We start from the raw sequence: 14,465 nt of genomic DNA, 5'->3' as shown, positions 1-14,465 counted from the left end.
ATTTGAAACTCTAAATCGAAATTAGATGAACATGCATATTAACCAAATAGTTCCCTCAAATCTCTTCAAGTTTGGATTCCGCTTTAATTATTAATATGCTTATTCGCACAATCTAGCTTTGTTTTTTCACATGGCTAGGTGAGAAAATGAGGAAGAGACATAGTGCAGCTTATTACTAGACTATATATCTGAATTAACCAATCAGTTTATGATCTCATTTGAAAAAGGAAATATGAAGCCTAATTTGCTGAAGACAGTTACTTTGCCTTCTCAATTCCCCAGAGTAGGGAGCAGTAGCAGAGTAGTAGAGCTACTACTGCCTCTATCCAGAGACCACTTCTAGGTGCACCCATAGGAATTTGTACCAAACCAGGAGAAATCCACACAACCCTCACATATCATTTCTGGAATTCTAGAGTTTCAAAAGCTCCTTCCATACATCATGATCTACTTTTCCTTCAGAGAAGCCATTTGCAACTACGTGACCTATGATGAAAAAGGGAAATCAAGTGAGGTAAACTGCCACCAACACTATTTGCAACAGTTGGTGCTATGGCTGCCCTTTTCCCAGCTGGGGAACAAGGAGTATGTTTAATGATGACACATCATTATTTTAAAATAAATGGACAGGAGGGAATTGGAAATGTCTGCTATTTCCATTTTGGCTGTGTCTTTTGGTTTGTGGTGCGAAATTGTACTTTGAGTAAATGGAACAAGTAATAAGTAGGCAAGGCAAGAAAACGGTATTTTGGCAGGGAATAGCAGGTCAAAGTGTTGATGAAATGGAAATGAATAATTGTTTTCAGTTCGCTCTCTTTTGTTTCATTAAGCCAACTAAACCTAGGACTTAGATGGTGGGTCCTTGGGAAACACAGATATATAACAATTAAATGGCTGCAAACAACCCTGAGCCTACAGAAGAAGACAGGATATAAAAATAATGAAGACAAATCCTTGCTAGATATGCAATTATTCTTACACTTTTCTTCCCATCAGTGGTGGATTATATCTTCTTCCTGGTGTTACTATAAAGAAATGAGCACTTACATGTCTTGAGAGTTTAGAAATAATTAGAAATAGCAGCACTGCATATGTTTTGCAATCAGATTTTTTTCCGGTTACCTTCTTGCATTTCCTAGCCATATACCCCATCCAGAGTTACTAAAGATAAAAAAAAAAGTTCATCCACGACTCAACATTCAAAAAAAGCATTGGATACAGTCCCCAATGGCAGAGTACTTCTTCAGGAACCAAGTAATGGACTACAACTGGCCTCTCCACTGATTTCTTATCCATAGTCAACCATCCATAGGTGGAAATATTTTAAAATATATATATTTCCAAAAAGCAAACCTTGATTTTGTCATTTTGTATAAGGGGCACCATTTTACTAGGGCACTGCATATATAATGGGATTTGAGCATCCACAGATTTTTGTATCCACTGGGTGGTCCTGGAATCAAACCTCGTAGATACCAAGGACTAACTATACTTGCTTGACTCTTGGCATCTGTGGAAAGAAAGCAAATAAAAAATAAGGGTTTCAGATTATCTGAGAGCCCTGTTGGGTTGAAAGGCAATAAACACATCTCTTTAATAAATAAATAAATAAATAAATAAATAAAAGAAATAAATAAATAGCCTTCTACCCAGAGCTTTATCTTTTTTGACTACAACTCCCAGACGTTCCGACAAGAATGAACAGTGGCTATGCTGGCTAGGGCTTCTGGAAGTTATAATTTTAAAAAATAACCTTTTCAAAGTTGTAGCTAACATTAACTTTTTAAGGGAAAAAATATTTTCGTATATTTGTATTCTCCTGCTATTTAAACTCTAAGAGGGTTGCCCAGGCCTCAAACGTTCATCAAGATCGCTTTCAATTAATTGTGTTTCACTAATGATTTTATACAGTTGTATATGGTGTAATTTAAAATGACAGTTCATGGGAGAACATATGCCAATACATTTCATAAGAGAAAGCCAGATGTTTGAGATAGGAAACCTAAGAATTATTTTCTAATACATATATTAACAATTACAGCAGCTATAAAATATACAGAATGCAAAAATGATAAAATACCCACGTGGAATCTACTTGCATCTGCCACATTCAAGCAAATATAAAACATTTAATAAACTTTTATATCTAGCTAAACAATCCATTTTTAAAAGTTCACATTACTGCTTACCAAAAAAGCTATGTGAAATGTGTATACAGTACTAATTTAAGAAGCACTCAGTACAACCATTGTGGGTAGCTGCAAAACATTCATGTTTTTAGATATATTAACTAAGAGGTTCTACTCGTGATCAAAAAAAATCACCCAAAAAAATCAAGATGCTAATTATGATTAACTCTCTAAAGCTGGGTTCCTCAACCAGGGTTCACTGGAATCCCAGGTTTCTGCAACACGTGGCATGAGATTCTGTAAGAGACTGTGATGGGGGTAGGATTTTTAAAAACTGAGCTGTACATACATTCACACTGCAGTTACCAAAGCCTAGAAAGAAGCTTATTTTTACAATGTTTTTTCCCCTTTTTCTTCTTTCTAACAGGGAGTTTTTTCTGTTAATGTGGGTTTTGGGGGAATGATGGAGGGCAGGAGAAAGACAGACTTTCAGGGTTCGGATAAAGCAGTATGTCTGCAGTAAATAATGTAATAAAGCTTGTCATGGGGAAAATGTGCTTGTACTCTAAGGCTCCATCTGCACTGCAGAAATAATCCAATCTGATGCCATTTTACTGCCATGCCTCAATGCTATGGAATTCTGGGAACTGTTGTTTTGTGAGACATTTAGCCTTCTCTGTCAACAACAAACTACAATTCTCAGAACTGCACAACTTTGAGCCATGGCAGTTAAAGTGGTGTCGAACTGAATGATTTTTGCAGTGTGGACACAGCCTAGGTGATTCTACTGTAGCTGTGTGTGCCTGCATACAACAGGCAAGGTAAACAGCTGCCTCCAGAATCATTTTCTGAGCATGTGTGAAGAACAAAACAGAAAGAAAAAGGGAAAGCAGATTAGCCTGCCTCATCAGTTATTCTAGTGTATTGAAGAAACATAACTCTTAAGTTTTGCCAGCAAAATGGAAATTATAAGAAAAGTGGAGGCTGCTGAAAGAAAAAAAATCATCCTGGGGTGCATTCCCCCAGGGTAAAAAGATTGAGAAATATTTAAAACTACAAGCTATGTAGACCAACATTTATATTTTAAAATCTATAAGCCAAGGGTTGTGATCCTGTGTACCCAAGATTCTTGTAGTGGCTGTGTTCTTCCCCCACCTCACATGTACCCGACCCCCCCCCAAAAAAACCCTAATTCTGCAAGAATTTTTTTTTTACATCCTAGAGGGCTATACTGTTATTAAATGACCCTAAGTAAATTGCAGAGGATGATACATAGAAAGAACTTTCAAAGGCCTAGATCCAACATGATGCTAGAAGAGAGAAAACTCTCCAAATGTAACTGAACTGGATTTAACTGTTGCACCAAAAAAAAAGCATATGCACATAGTCTATACTGCACAACTAGCTGAAAAATAGAATTGTTGTTGGAAATCAATAGAGTTCTGCCCTCTAGCACAATGGATTTGGCACTAGGTACAATGTCACTATAGCATTCAGGCTAATGTTTGTATTAGCTTACTATGATGTTTGGTATCTTTGGGGTAGGTTCTTAAAAGAGAGCACTGAACAGTGGAGACAGAAAGCAGAGCTACCAACCAAGGCAGACACAGAGCTAGTTCAAATACTGCTTTCCAATTTGAGGTCATTTTAAATTAAGTACAATGTTTAGGATGTTACTACACATGCCTATGCCATCCTTTAGCGAAGACCATAATCCAATACCCAAAGACCTACCTAGATGACTTTAAAAACTAGCAAAGTCCCCAAAGACATTTAATTTGATCTCCTCATAAAATTATTTTATCTCCTCTTCATTTCGCCAGTTTATGAGATGCAAGCAAAAAAGCAGAATATACTATAGACATTAGTAAAATAAATAAAATTATTTTATCTCCTCGTGTCCCCCATAGTGCCAATGAGCCATAAAATACTCATTCCTCTAAAGAAAGATTTCAGGCACAGTCTTACTAAGAGTCTACCTGTTCATAGTTTTTAGAAACAATGTGGCAGAAAAAAATTTGAAAACATCTCTTAAATACTGTAGTTTACTTTTCATTCTAAAATAAAATATTCCTTAATCCAATTCAGAAACTAAGGCTTTGAGAAAAACAGGGGAGCGTGTGCCAAAATTGTCTATTTTTTACTTGCCCTTCACACCTCTAACCAAAAACATCTTGAGTATTAGTTCCCCTCCTCCATTGTAGCTGCACTTTGCATAGTCTTTTTATATTTCAGCAGTGATTCTGCATCAGTGCAGAAAATACAATAAAAAGCTCCCTCATTCTATGTAACTGTATCAGGTTCAATTACCATACCTCTGTTAATAGTGACCAATAACTTTGTTAAAACTAGGTTCAACATCAAGCTAAGCACTTTTCTGGACTTTACCAGCTTCAAATGTTCTTTTCTTCTTTTTCCAGAAAATGACATTGATGACCCAGCTTCTGATTCTGGGGTTCCTGGTTTGCAGTTATCCTCCTCGTCCTCTTCTTCATCTTCCTCAAAGCACCACTCTGGTAATGGGGGTGGCGCTGGTGCATCTTCCACATCACCATAACGTCGAAAGAGCTCTTTCAAATAATCACCTTTATAGATACCAGGTGGCCTGGCTTGGGCAAATGTAGCCACAGCTGCTTCAATACTGCAACAAAATACAAATTGCATGAATGAATTATAAATAAAGATGAAAACAAGAATTCAGGAAAGAGCCTATGAGGGTAGGAAGACAGCACCATGTAGCAAAGACGATAAGAACACTAAACTCCAAGGGATGTCAATGATCTTACCTATGTTTTGCCTAAAATGCCACACCAGGATTTTCAAAGCTGCTCACACAGTTTTATAAACCATATGCAAGAAGTTATCAAAACTGAAAAAGGCGTAATCATGTGTGGTTCACACATTGCTGGAACCACTGGTCTCCACCCTCAGTGTCTCAGAGATCTTTTATAAACCACAATGAAGTACCTGTTATAGACAACAATTGGTCTATAACAGCTATTTCAAAACAGTTGCTCTAATGTGGTGTAGCAGCCCCAGTGGTCAATTCTTGGGGCAACATTTGGCAATTTTGCAAGATCCTTAGGTATGGTCTTTTGTGGGGCCCAAGTTAACAGTTCCCTCAACCTTACAACATTCTTAGGCAGATCTTCTCTGAGGACCTAGGAAGTTCAACAAACATTCCCCCACAGGACTCTGGGCCCAAACAGACAGGCCAAAATAAAGTTGCTTCGGGTCACTTTGGAGGAATGCTGTTTAAATGACACACGCATCTTAAGAGGCCGGAAGCTGCGCTCCAGTCCTTAAGACTGGAGTGTGGCTTTGGTGCCGTTTCCAGCCTCTTAGGACACATGCATCATTTAAATAGCACATCTCCAAAGTGACCCGAAGCAGCTTTATTTTGGCCTGTCTGTTCGGGCCCTCTATTTTGCTAAGGCAGATTTAAAAAAAAAATGCCTCACTGAGATGATGAAAAAGCAGAAATCTGCTGAGAACAAAGAACACTAGCAAATTTCAGATGACTGTGTCTCAGAATAAATAACTGGCTCTCTCACCATAGTGTTTCTTCCTTGTTAGAGCAGCGTAATGTGAAAATCATACATATTTCACTTCTGTTAAAGAAGCCCTGCCTCATTCACGGTAGCAGGTTTGCACTTTCATGGACTACAAATGTCTTGGGAAAATACAAGCTTGCTACTAAAGGGGAACATGCAGTACATCTCCCAAATGATTGACTGAAGGGTTCGTTCTCTGACGACCTTTCCTTAAACCACTGTAAAACTCATTTCAGCATTCACTACACCACTACAGCTTTCTACTTCATGTGTTCAAGGACTAAACATAGACTGTTCTATGGAGTGTTCAACAGGGAATACTTTTTCCCATCAGTAAACAATATTTGCTAACTTTAAAGAACTATGTAGTAAAAAGGATTTCCCCCCTAAAGACAACATACACTACTCACTCTAAACAACTGTCCTATTAAGGAAATTTTCCCAACCTTCTCCCCATTTTCAGTAAAGTATTTTTTAACACCTGTTATATTAACAATGTCTATGTCTATGCCTTACAGTAACTGCTGGAACTGAAGAGTTTACTGACTACAGGTAGCTAGTTGCCAAAAGAAGGCTATTTAGCATAGTATGACCTTTATATACACATTCTGGAGAGGAATCAATGCTAGTCTACTGCAGTCCAGTATTTTACTGTCTCTTCTTTCTGCATTTCATTTTACTCAATCTGTTCCAGCCCCACCCTCAACAGATATACAGTGCACCCGTGCCATACGCAGGCGCACTATATGCGGCTTTCAGCTCATGCTGAAGCCATGCTCAGTACAATAAATGGCATGTGCCATCGTGCCCGAGCACCATTATATTCAATGGGGCTCGAGAATATTCGTTTTTCGCCTCGCGGGGGGGGGGGGGGGTCCGGAACGGATCCCTCGTGTAAGGCAAGGGTCCACTGTATATGCTTGCTAGTTTGACATGAGACATCTGATGTCTTGTGTCCTATCCATGAAACTTTATAAAGTAATAAATGCAATTGTTTAAGGTGTCCCAAAGTTTCTTTTTCTTGAAAATTATGTTCATTAGAATGAGAAACGTGTTGCTTTTTTATTTGGGGGGGGGGTTCCTACTCTTTAAAAAATGTGCCCCACTTACTTTATTTTGGCAAGAAAATTTTGTTTTTGCAGACCAGATGTAGCTTTCCAGTACTTTTCAGTTTCATTAGGAGAAGCTGGTGCAGTCTGCAGTGCATCCTGGGGCAGGAAAAATTGCCCACCCATGGAGTATGTGATGGAGGAGGAAGAGGGATTGGAGAAGCAGATATTATGAATTTACATATGTGACTTGAAGTCTCCCTAATGTCCATTTCAGACACAGTGATTTACATCTACCATTGGGATATGATATCTTGATGGTTCCCATTTTTCAAAATTGTATTTTTCAAAAGATGTGTGTAATTGGCTTGCATTTGTGTATACATTTCAATGAAAACCTTTGTACATATTTATTTTGATTAGTTTACATTTTCTTTTTAAAAAATAAAAAAGTAGACCACCAACTCTGGTGCTCTGTATCTACTATCATAGCTACAAAGGGCTTGGTACCACAACATGCATATCTTGTCTAAAAAGAGTTGAAGTACAGCTGCCCTCTGTCTATGCCACTCTGAGTACTTCCTTGGCAGAAAGTGTGACTGAAAATTTCTTCAGCAATAGACCAAGCTAATGTCATCCAGCCTTCAATGAGAAGTGTGTCACAAGCCAACTGCTACAAAGAAACCTAATTCCATGGCGAGCGCTTCAAAACTGTAAGGGAGTAATTATCAGATACTACTTATTGTACAATGCCCATTACACATCATGGTAGGTACATCTGTTATGTCAAAGTATTACCAGAATTCAAGATTTAGATTTTGATATCTTTGATCCAAAGAATGCTTTGAACTAAGAATGCAATAACTGCACAATAAAATAGCTGGATTAGGCAAGATAAGGACAGACTGAAATATCCACATGTTTTACCAACACAGTCCAGTGTGCAGAAAATAGATTAAGAATAGGCTGAGAAACTACAAAACACTAAAGGGATACAATGCGTAGTGTCCTGAAAATAATTTAATTAGGAATTGCAGTGATGCGGGGTGATGGTGTCATAAAACATAGTTTTTTCTGTCAGTGCTTTGTGTGAAGTGTGTAGATTTTGATAATATTTGTAAATATATTTTCCACCCAGCTGATACTATAGGAAACATCAACAATTTCGGATCCATAAACTAAAGGCAGGCTTTAAAAGCACTGGAATGATGCTTCTGGAATTAAAATTAAGTTAATTAAGTTAATTAAAATATGAGAAATCTTATATCATAAAAATAACTTTCTTGATGTAAATTTAAGACTAAAATTAATTTTTGTTAATTGCCATAACGCTGACTTTGACATCTGGCAACCAGATGAATGAAATACCTTGAAATCAACCCCCATGAATGTGGAAAAACTGCAAATAACAACACTATGTTTTCACCTGAGAGAACACCCCTCCAGGCATCCCCATGGGGGAAGATTATCACACTCCCGCGCACCTATTCCCCTCCTGTCCCATCTGCAAACAGCAGTGGCCTTCCTCTTTTCCTACTGCCTTACCAAACATTATTGTCTTTCCTAGTGAGTCATATCTTCTCATGATATATCCCAAATATGACAGTTTCACTTTGCAATCCTGGTTTCTGGGGAGAGTTCAGACTTGGTTTCCTCTAGGACCCATTTATCTGTCTTTTTGGCAGTCCATGGTATCCACACAACTTTCTTCCAGCACCACATTTCAAAGGAGTTGGTCCTCTTCCTATTACCTTTCTTCACTATCCAGCTTTCACAACCATATATAGAAACTGGAAATAAGATGGTGTGGACAATCCTGACTTTGTTATTCTATCTGATATTTTAATATTCTAGTGCAAGACCTTTCCTTTCAGTAAGATCTGGTTATCCTTTAGGGGAAATTCCTTTATGAAGACAGAAGTATTTTGTATGCAAGTATTAAGTGGCAAGATATTGAAAGGAGCACAGAGATGCAATCATTATGGTATTGTTTGGTATTTTATGCTCGTAGTCTATGGGGAGCAGCAGTAATGTGACATGTTAAGAATCTGGCAGGGCATAAATAATGCAAATACAGTTTATAACGACAAACAGAGAAAAACAATTTTCTGACAATTTTCAGTAGCATAACAAAACATACCCAATGGCCAAACGATAACGCAGGAAAATTAAAATGAAGAAAATGGCAAGTATAACATCCTTTAAAATGGTTTTACAAAGAAAATCAATAACAGGTTCTATGCATAGCTCAGCACTTGGAATCAAGCAAAATATCAGAATGTAGACAAGGGGCTAAACCCAATGTTAGCTGCTGCTACAGCAGATCAACTGAAATCAGTGATACTTATGTAAGTGGAGGCTGAGGAATGTCTTTCATTTCAATGTGTCTACTATAGATGAGAAGACTCAGCATGGCGTAGTGGTTTGAGTGTTGGACTGCGACTCTGGAGACCAAGGTTCGATTCCCAGCTTAGCCATAAAACCCACTGGGTGACCTTGGGCAAGTCACATGCCTGCAGCCTCAGGGGAAAGCAATGGGAAAACCTCCTCTGAATAAATCTTGCCAAGAAAATTCCATGAGAGGTTTGTCTTAGGGCCACCATAAGTCAGAAATTATTTGAAGGCACACAACAACAACAAACTAGAGATTAGACTAACACTGGATTTAGCTCAGCAAGACAAGAGAACTCAAACAATTTGATGGGCTGCAATACTGAAGATGTTAATCTTCTACTTTCTGCTTAAAGCAGTGGTTCTCAACCTTCCTAATGCCGCGTCCTTTTAAAACAGTTCCTCATGTTGTGGTGATCCCTAGCCATAAAATTATTTTCATTGCTACATACAAATATGTGTTTTCCGACGGTTTTAGGTGACCCCTGTGAAAGGTCGTTCTACCCCCAAAGGGGTCCCAACCAACCACTGGCTTAAAGAGAAAAGGACTAGTACATCACTATCTGCTTACTAAGGGCAGCTTCTTAGTGGTCAATGTCCTTTAGGCCCTGTACAGATGGGCCCTTTGCGGCACGCTCATGATGTGCTAGGGTTGCCTCGGGGCGGAGCATGCACACGCCCTGCAACCCTAGCACGTGATGAGGGTGTCGCAGCTGCGCAGCACCACCCACATGGCGCGTACAGCTATGACGTTGCAGCTACGCAGCGTCCAAACAGCACTGCACAGCTGCGACACCATCAGGACGTCTTTGTAGGCTTGCAGCGGCACAACTGCGCCGCAAAAAGAAGCCACTTTTTAATGCTCCTTTGTTGCTGCGCAGCAACATCGTGCAGTTTGGTTGCTGCGGCACTGCTGCAGAGCAAAGAGAGGCACCTCCCCGGCGCCTCTTTCTGGTGGTCTGTACCCCGCCTTAGATTAGTATTTCTTAACCTGGGCCACTGACTTCTTTGAGAATCTGATGAAAGTCCTGGACACCTTCCCCATAAAAACATACTTAAACTGAATTTTCAACATAGCAGGAAAAAGATCACAGAAAGACAACCTCTCTTTTTTTGTGTCTAGTTCACAACCTCCTGAAGCCTCCCCCACCACCACCACCACCATAGACCCTCTAAACATCCAGGGACTACAAGTTAAGAGTTTCTGACCTAGGGCCATATCATTTCCAGGTAAAGATGTTAAGGAAAAATAAAGTTGTGAGGCCTAAACCCACCACTGCACATATCAACACTGTTGGTATTTGCTGACAGCCAAGTGAACAGTGCAGATGTCAGGAATAGAAAATAAGAGGAAGCAACTACCAAAAGTACATTAAATTTGACATGTTCCAACCATTTTCAGTTTTACACATAGTAAAAATGTACCTGTTTATGCAAACTCTCCCTATTCAGTCGTATACCTATACCTACAACCTGCTTTACGGAGAACATAAATACTGTATTTTAGTTTTTGACATTGTATATGTTATGTTTTCTTATTGCTGAACATTGCTTTGATGACTGCTGAGGTAAGCAATTTATGTTTGTGTGTATTATTGTTGTTATGTGTCTTCAAGTCATTTCTGACTACACTAAAGTGAACTTATCACAGGTTTTTCTGGGGTTGGATCACCCAGTGAGATTCCATGGCCAAGCAGGGAAACAAACCCTGATCTGCAGAGTGCTACTTCAATGCTCAGCCCAAATATACCACTGGCTCCTACGTGCGTGTGTGTATGCATGTGCCTGTGTGTGTATGTGTGTGTATAATCCCTCTCTCTCTCTCTCTCTCTCTCTCTCTCGCTCTCTCCATATATATATCTATCCATCCATCCATCCACAAATAAATATGAAGTTGGCCTTAACCAATCGACAAAGTCAGCAGAGTACTTTAAAAAGATTTTCTCTTTGCCTTTTTATTGTACAAAAGTATGGGATGAGAGGCATGAGAAATCTATTTTTTACTTAAAACAATGTCATAGCTTACTAGTTTACTAGGTTTTGAATATTATATCAAAAATGTTAGAAGTCATATAATAATGCTACACTGAAATGTGTGCATGCACTATTGGCATGTAGCATAATCCTTTACCAAAAGCAGATTAAACTGAATGTTAAAGTGACATGCACAAAACTGAGGGAAATTACTTTAGAAGTTTTGTTCCATGTATACTGAGTGCCAATACCAAGATCTTCCTATCTTTCCTTTATGTTAAGCAAGAACAAAATATCATATTGACTCTCAGCAGAAAATTAATGCATGTCTATTCAAAAATAGCTAAATGGAATTTATTTGAGGGAGAATGGGTACCTTTTGTATGAAAGCTGATCAAGATGTAGAATCCAACCTATTACCATCAGGGGCTTTGTAATTACCATCACTCCCTAATTTCAGAGATGCTCTACTATTAGGAGAAAATTGTCTTCATGAATTACAAACAGCTATTGCCAATACAACTCATCAACTGCTGTTCACCATTACTACTTTGTCACATTCATAAAAGAGTTATTGAAAAATTCTACTAAATTGCCCCTAAAATGATCAGTATTTCTGCATACTGTATACTGAAGCAGCAGGGAACTTTAAAATCATATTAAGCAATAAAAAGTGCATCCATACTTCACACATCATGCAATATTTATATTTATATGTAGTCACGTACAGCCAGTAACACTTTCAATATTTTTTTTAAAAAAGTATAAAATTACCTCCAGTCCAGTTTCTCAACCAGAAAGGCACAGATGAGAAACCCAGTACGATTAAAGCCGTGCGTACAGTGGACACCTAGAAAGCAGAATAAAGAATATAGTTGAAGTTAAAGAGATCATCTAAAGGCACCAATCATTTTTGCTGATGATACCAGCCCTCAGAGATGCTCCCCTTTAGAATGGGGTCAGACACCAGCTACTGTAAGTGCTTCATACATACCCTCTCTCTGCCATATATTTAGAATGGCAGTTCTATGCTAAAGGGAACTGGCACAGGAAATGAATTAGGTGGGATTATATGCCTTCCTGACTACACAAACATTTCACTTACTTACCATCTATAATTAAACCGAGAGAGCAACTTATTACAAAATGCAGTTTCTTCAAGAAGGAAGACAACTAGTATCACCATGCCATAAAATCCTAATGCAATCCAAGATGTTGAATGTCCCTGCTCACCACAGCAACTGAGAAAAAGTAAAAGAGAGAAGCCTGAATTCTACACTCCATTGCACAAGCCTTCTTCTGGGGATACTCGGTTTCCTTTCCCAGTTATGGGAAAGCCCAAAATTATTTCAACCTACTTTATTCAAATTCCGTCCTGCCTGAAAGCATACTTTCCTATCTAACCATAACCCACTTTGGCTTGCTTTGTATCAGTGCATTCTTGAAAGCCAAAGTAGCCACAACTGGAGAGTAATCAGCAACTGTTATTCTTGTGGTAAGGCAAAAAGACTGAACAATTTATTGTTCATTGGTGTTGTGTTCCTTCAATTCATTTCCAACTTATGCAATCCTAAGGGTGAACGTATCATGGGGCTTTCTTGGAAAGAATTATTCAGAGGAATTTTGCTGTTGTCTTCTCCTGAGACTGAGAGCATCTGACTTGCCCAAGGTCATCCAGAGGATTTCATGGCCTAGCAAGGAATCAAACCCTAGTCTCCCAGAGTCACAATTCAACAATATTGGGAAGCTTTCAAGCATTTTTTTCTATCAACAAAGTTTTTTTCTTTCTGGACTTCAAAATTACATTATCGCTTCAGCATTTTGCTGAAGACATACTGAAGAAAGTGTTTCACATATTAAAGATAACAAGACAAACCTAGTAGTTTATCGCATTCCATTGAATAACATTTACCTCCTTACAAAACCAATTCCATGATAAAATCTCATTGCTCATCTTCATTTGTACCAATAGTCTGCACAAAAGCCACTAACCATCCACTACTGGTAAACTGCAGGCAATGGCTATGCAAAAATCATTTATAGAAACCACAGAAATGCCTTAAAACTTATTTGGCAACTCAAACCATGGGAGAAATTTGTTTTCTAGAGGATGAGTGGACAATTATTTTGATCTCAAAGGCAGTAGCTGGTATTGGTAGCCGGGAGGGCATGTCACATGCATATCAAATCCCTCAGCATATAGGAATAAGAAAAACTACACCTGCTTTGCCTAGAGATCTAGGTTAACAAGCCTTTCCCATCCCCTAGCAACTGCCACTGATATCAGTGTTTCCTATCTATCACTAGCAGAGAGAGGGAGACAGTATTCTGGAAGGCGAAAATGCTGGAGAAAATAGTCAAACTGACATAGAGGGAACAAGGCAAATAGTGCAAGGACCCAACAGTTGGAGGCAAAAAAACTTGCACAGGCAGCAAGTAAAAGGGAACTATGGTCTGCGATGTCTCTACACTAATGCACAGAGCATGGGAAATAAGCAAGATGAACTCGAACTCCTAGTACAACAAAGCAAACAACAAAGCAAATATGATATAATAGGCATCACTGAACCTGTGTGGATGAGTCTCATGATTGGAATGGTGAAATAGAGGGGTATAACCTTTTAAGAGAAAATAGGCCAAACAGGAAAGGAGGAGGAATAGCATATATGTGTCAGGCTCCCAATTGCAGCCCTCTTGCAAACACAAAAGGCAGTACAGTGCTACCTCGGGTTACGAATATCGTTTCCGCCGCTCCATTCGTAACCCGATACATTTCGCAACCCGAAAAGCTTTCCGTTAGCGCTGGAAAGCCTAGCCACGCTTTGCGTTTGAATTTCGCGCCGAAATAAATTTGTAAACCCAAAAAAAACATCGTATCCCGGAACAGTTTTTTCCAATCTAACTTTTTCGTATCCGGAATTCGTAACGCTCATATTCGTATCCCGGGGTACCACTGTACTTTGAAAAAAGAACAGCTTTTATGAAGAAGAAGATACATGCAATAGAAGTGACTTTTTGTCAGGAATGAGAAAAAGCATAACACATTGTTTTTAACCTCATAAACTAACCCCACCCCATTAACATAAAGCAATTTAATTGGACATTATCATTCGCGCCAGGGATGTTCTCCCGCCTTTTACTGTTACACATCCTCCGTCGGGAATATGGCAGTTTTTTAAAACAATGATGTTCTCAGGCACTTTATCTTTTTCAATGCACCTGTGACCCTGAGTAACAGATCTTAAGTCACAACAGGTTTCATGAATATAAAACTTAACAACATATAAGTTTAACTATTAATAAAAACCCCATTATCCCCAACACAAAAATAATACATATAAAAAATATAACAAACATAACATCATACC

The 14,465-nt window shown here is 38.7% G+C and overlaps 1 protein-coding gene across 2 annotated transcripts in view; it reads right to left on the bottom strand.

Annotated features, from left to right (window-relative positions):
• The window catches only part of RNGTT (RNA guanylyltransferase and 5'-phosphatase), a 220,186-nt gene that overhangs the window by 182,016 nt on the left and 23,705 nt on the right, over positions 1 to 14,465 (bottom strand). For both annotated transcript variants that reach the window (XM_042449658.1, XM_042449667.1), the window contains exons 5-6: positions 11,872 to 11,947; positions 4,518 to 4,770 (exon numbers count right to left, since the gene is read on the bottom strand). In XM_042449658.1, the coding sequence (XP_042305592.1) occupies positions 4,518 to 4,770; positions 11,872 to 11,947 (329 nt within the window). The remainder of the gene's footprint in view (positions 1 to 4,517; positions 4,771 to 11,871; positions 11,948 to 14,465) is intronic.

The sequence above is a fragment of the Sceloporus undulatus genome, chromosome 1 (assembly GCF_019175285.1).
Source record: "Sceloporus undulatus isolate JIND9_A2432 ecotype Alabama chromosome 1, SceUnd_v1.1, whole genome shotgun sequence".
NCBI lineage: Eukaryota > Metazoa > Chordata > Lepidosauria > Squamata > Phrynosomatidae > Sceloporus > Sceloporus undulatus.
Note: the sequence above shows the minus strand (reverse complement) of the source record. Positions and strands in the feature narration are given on the sequence as shown.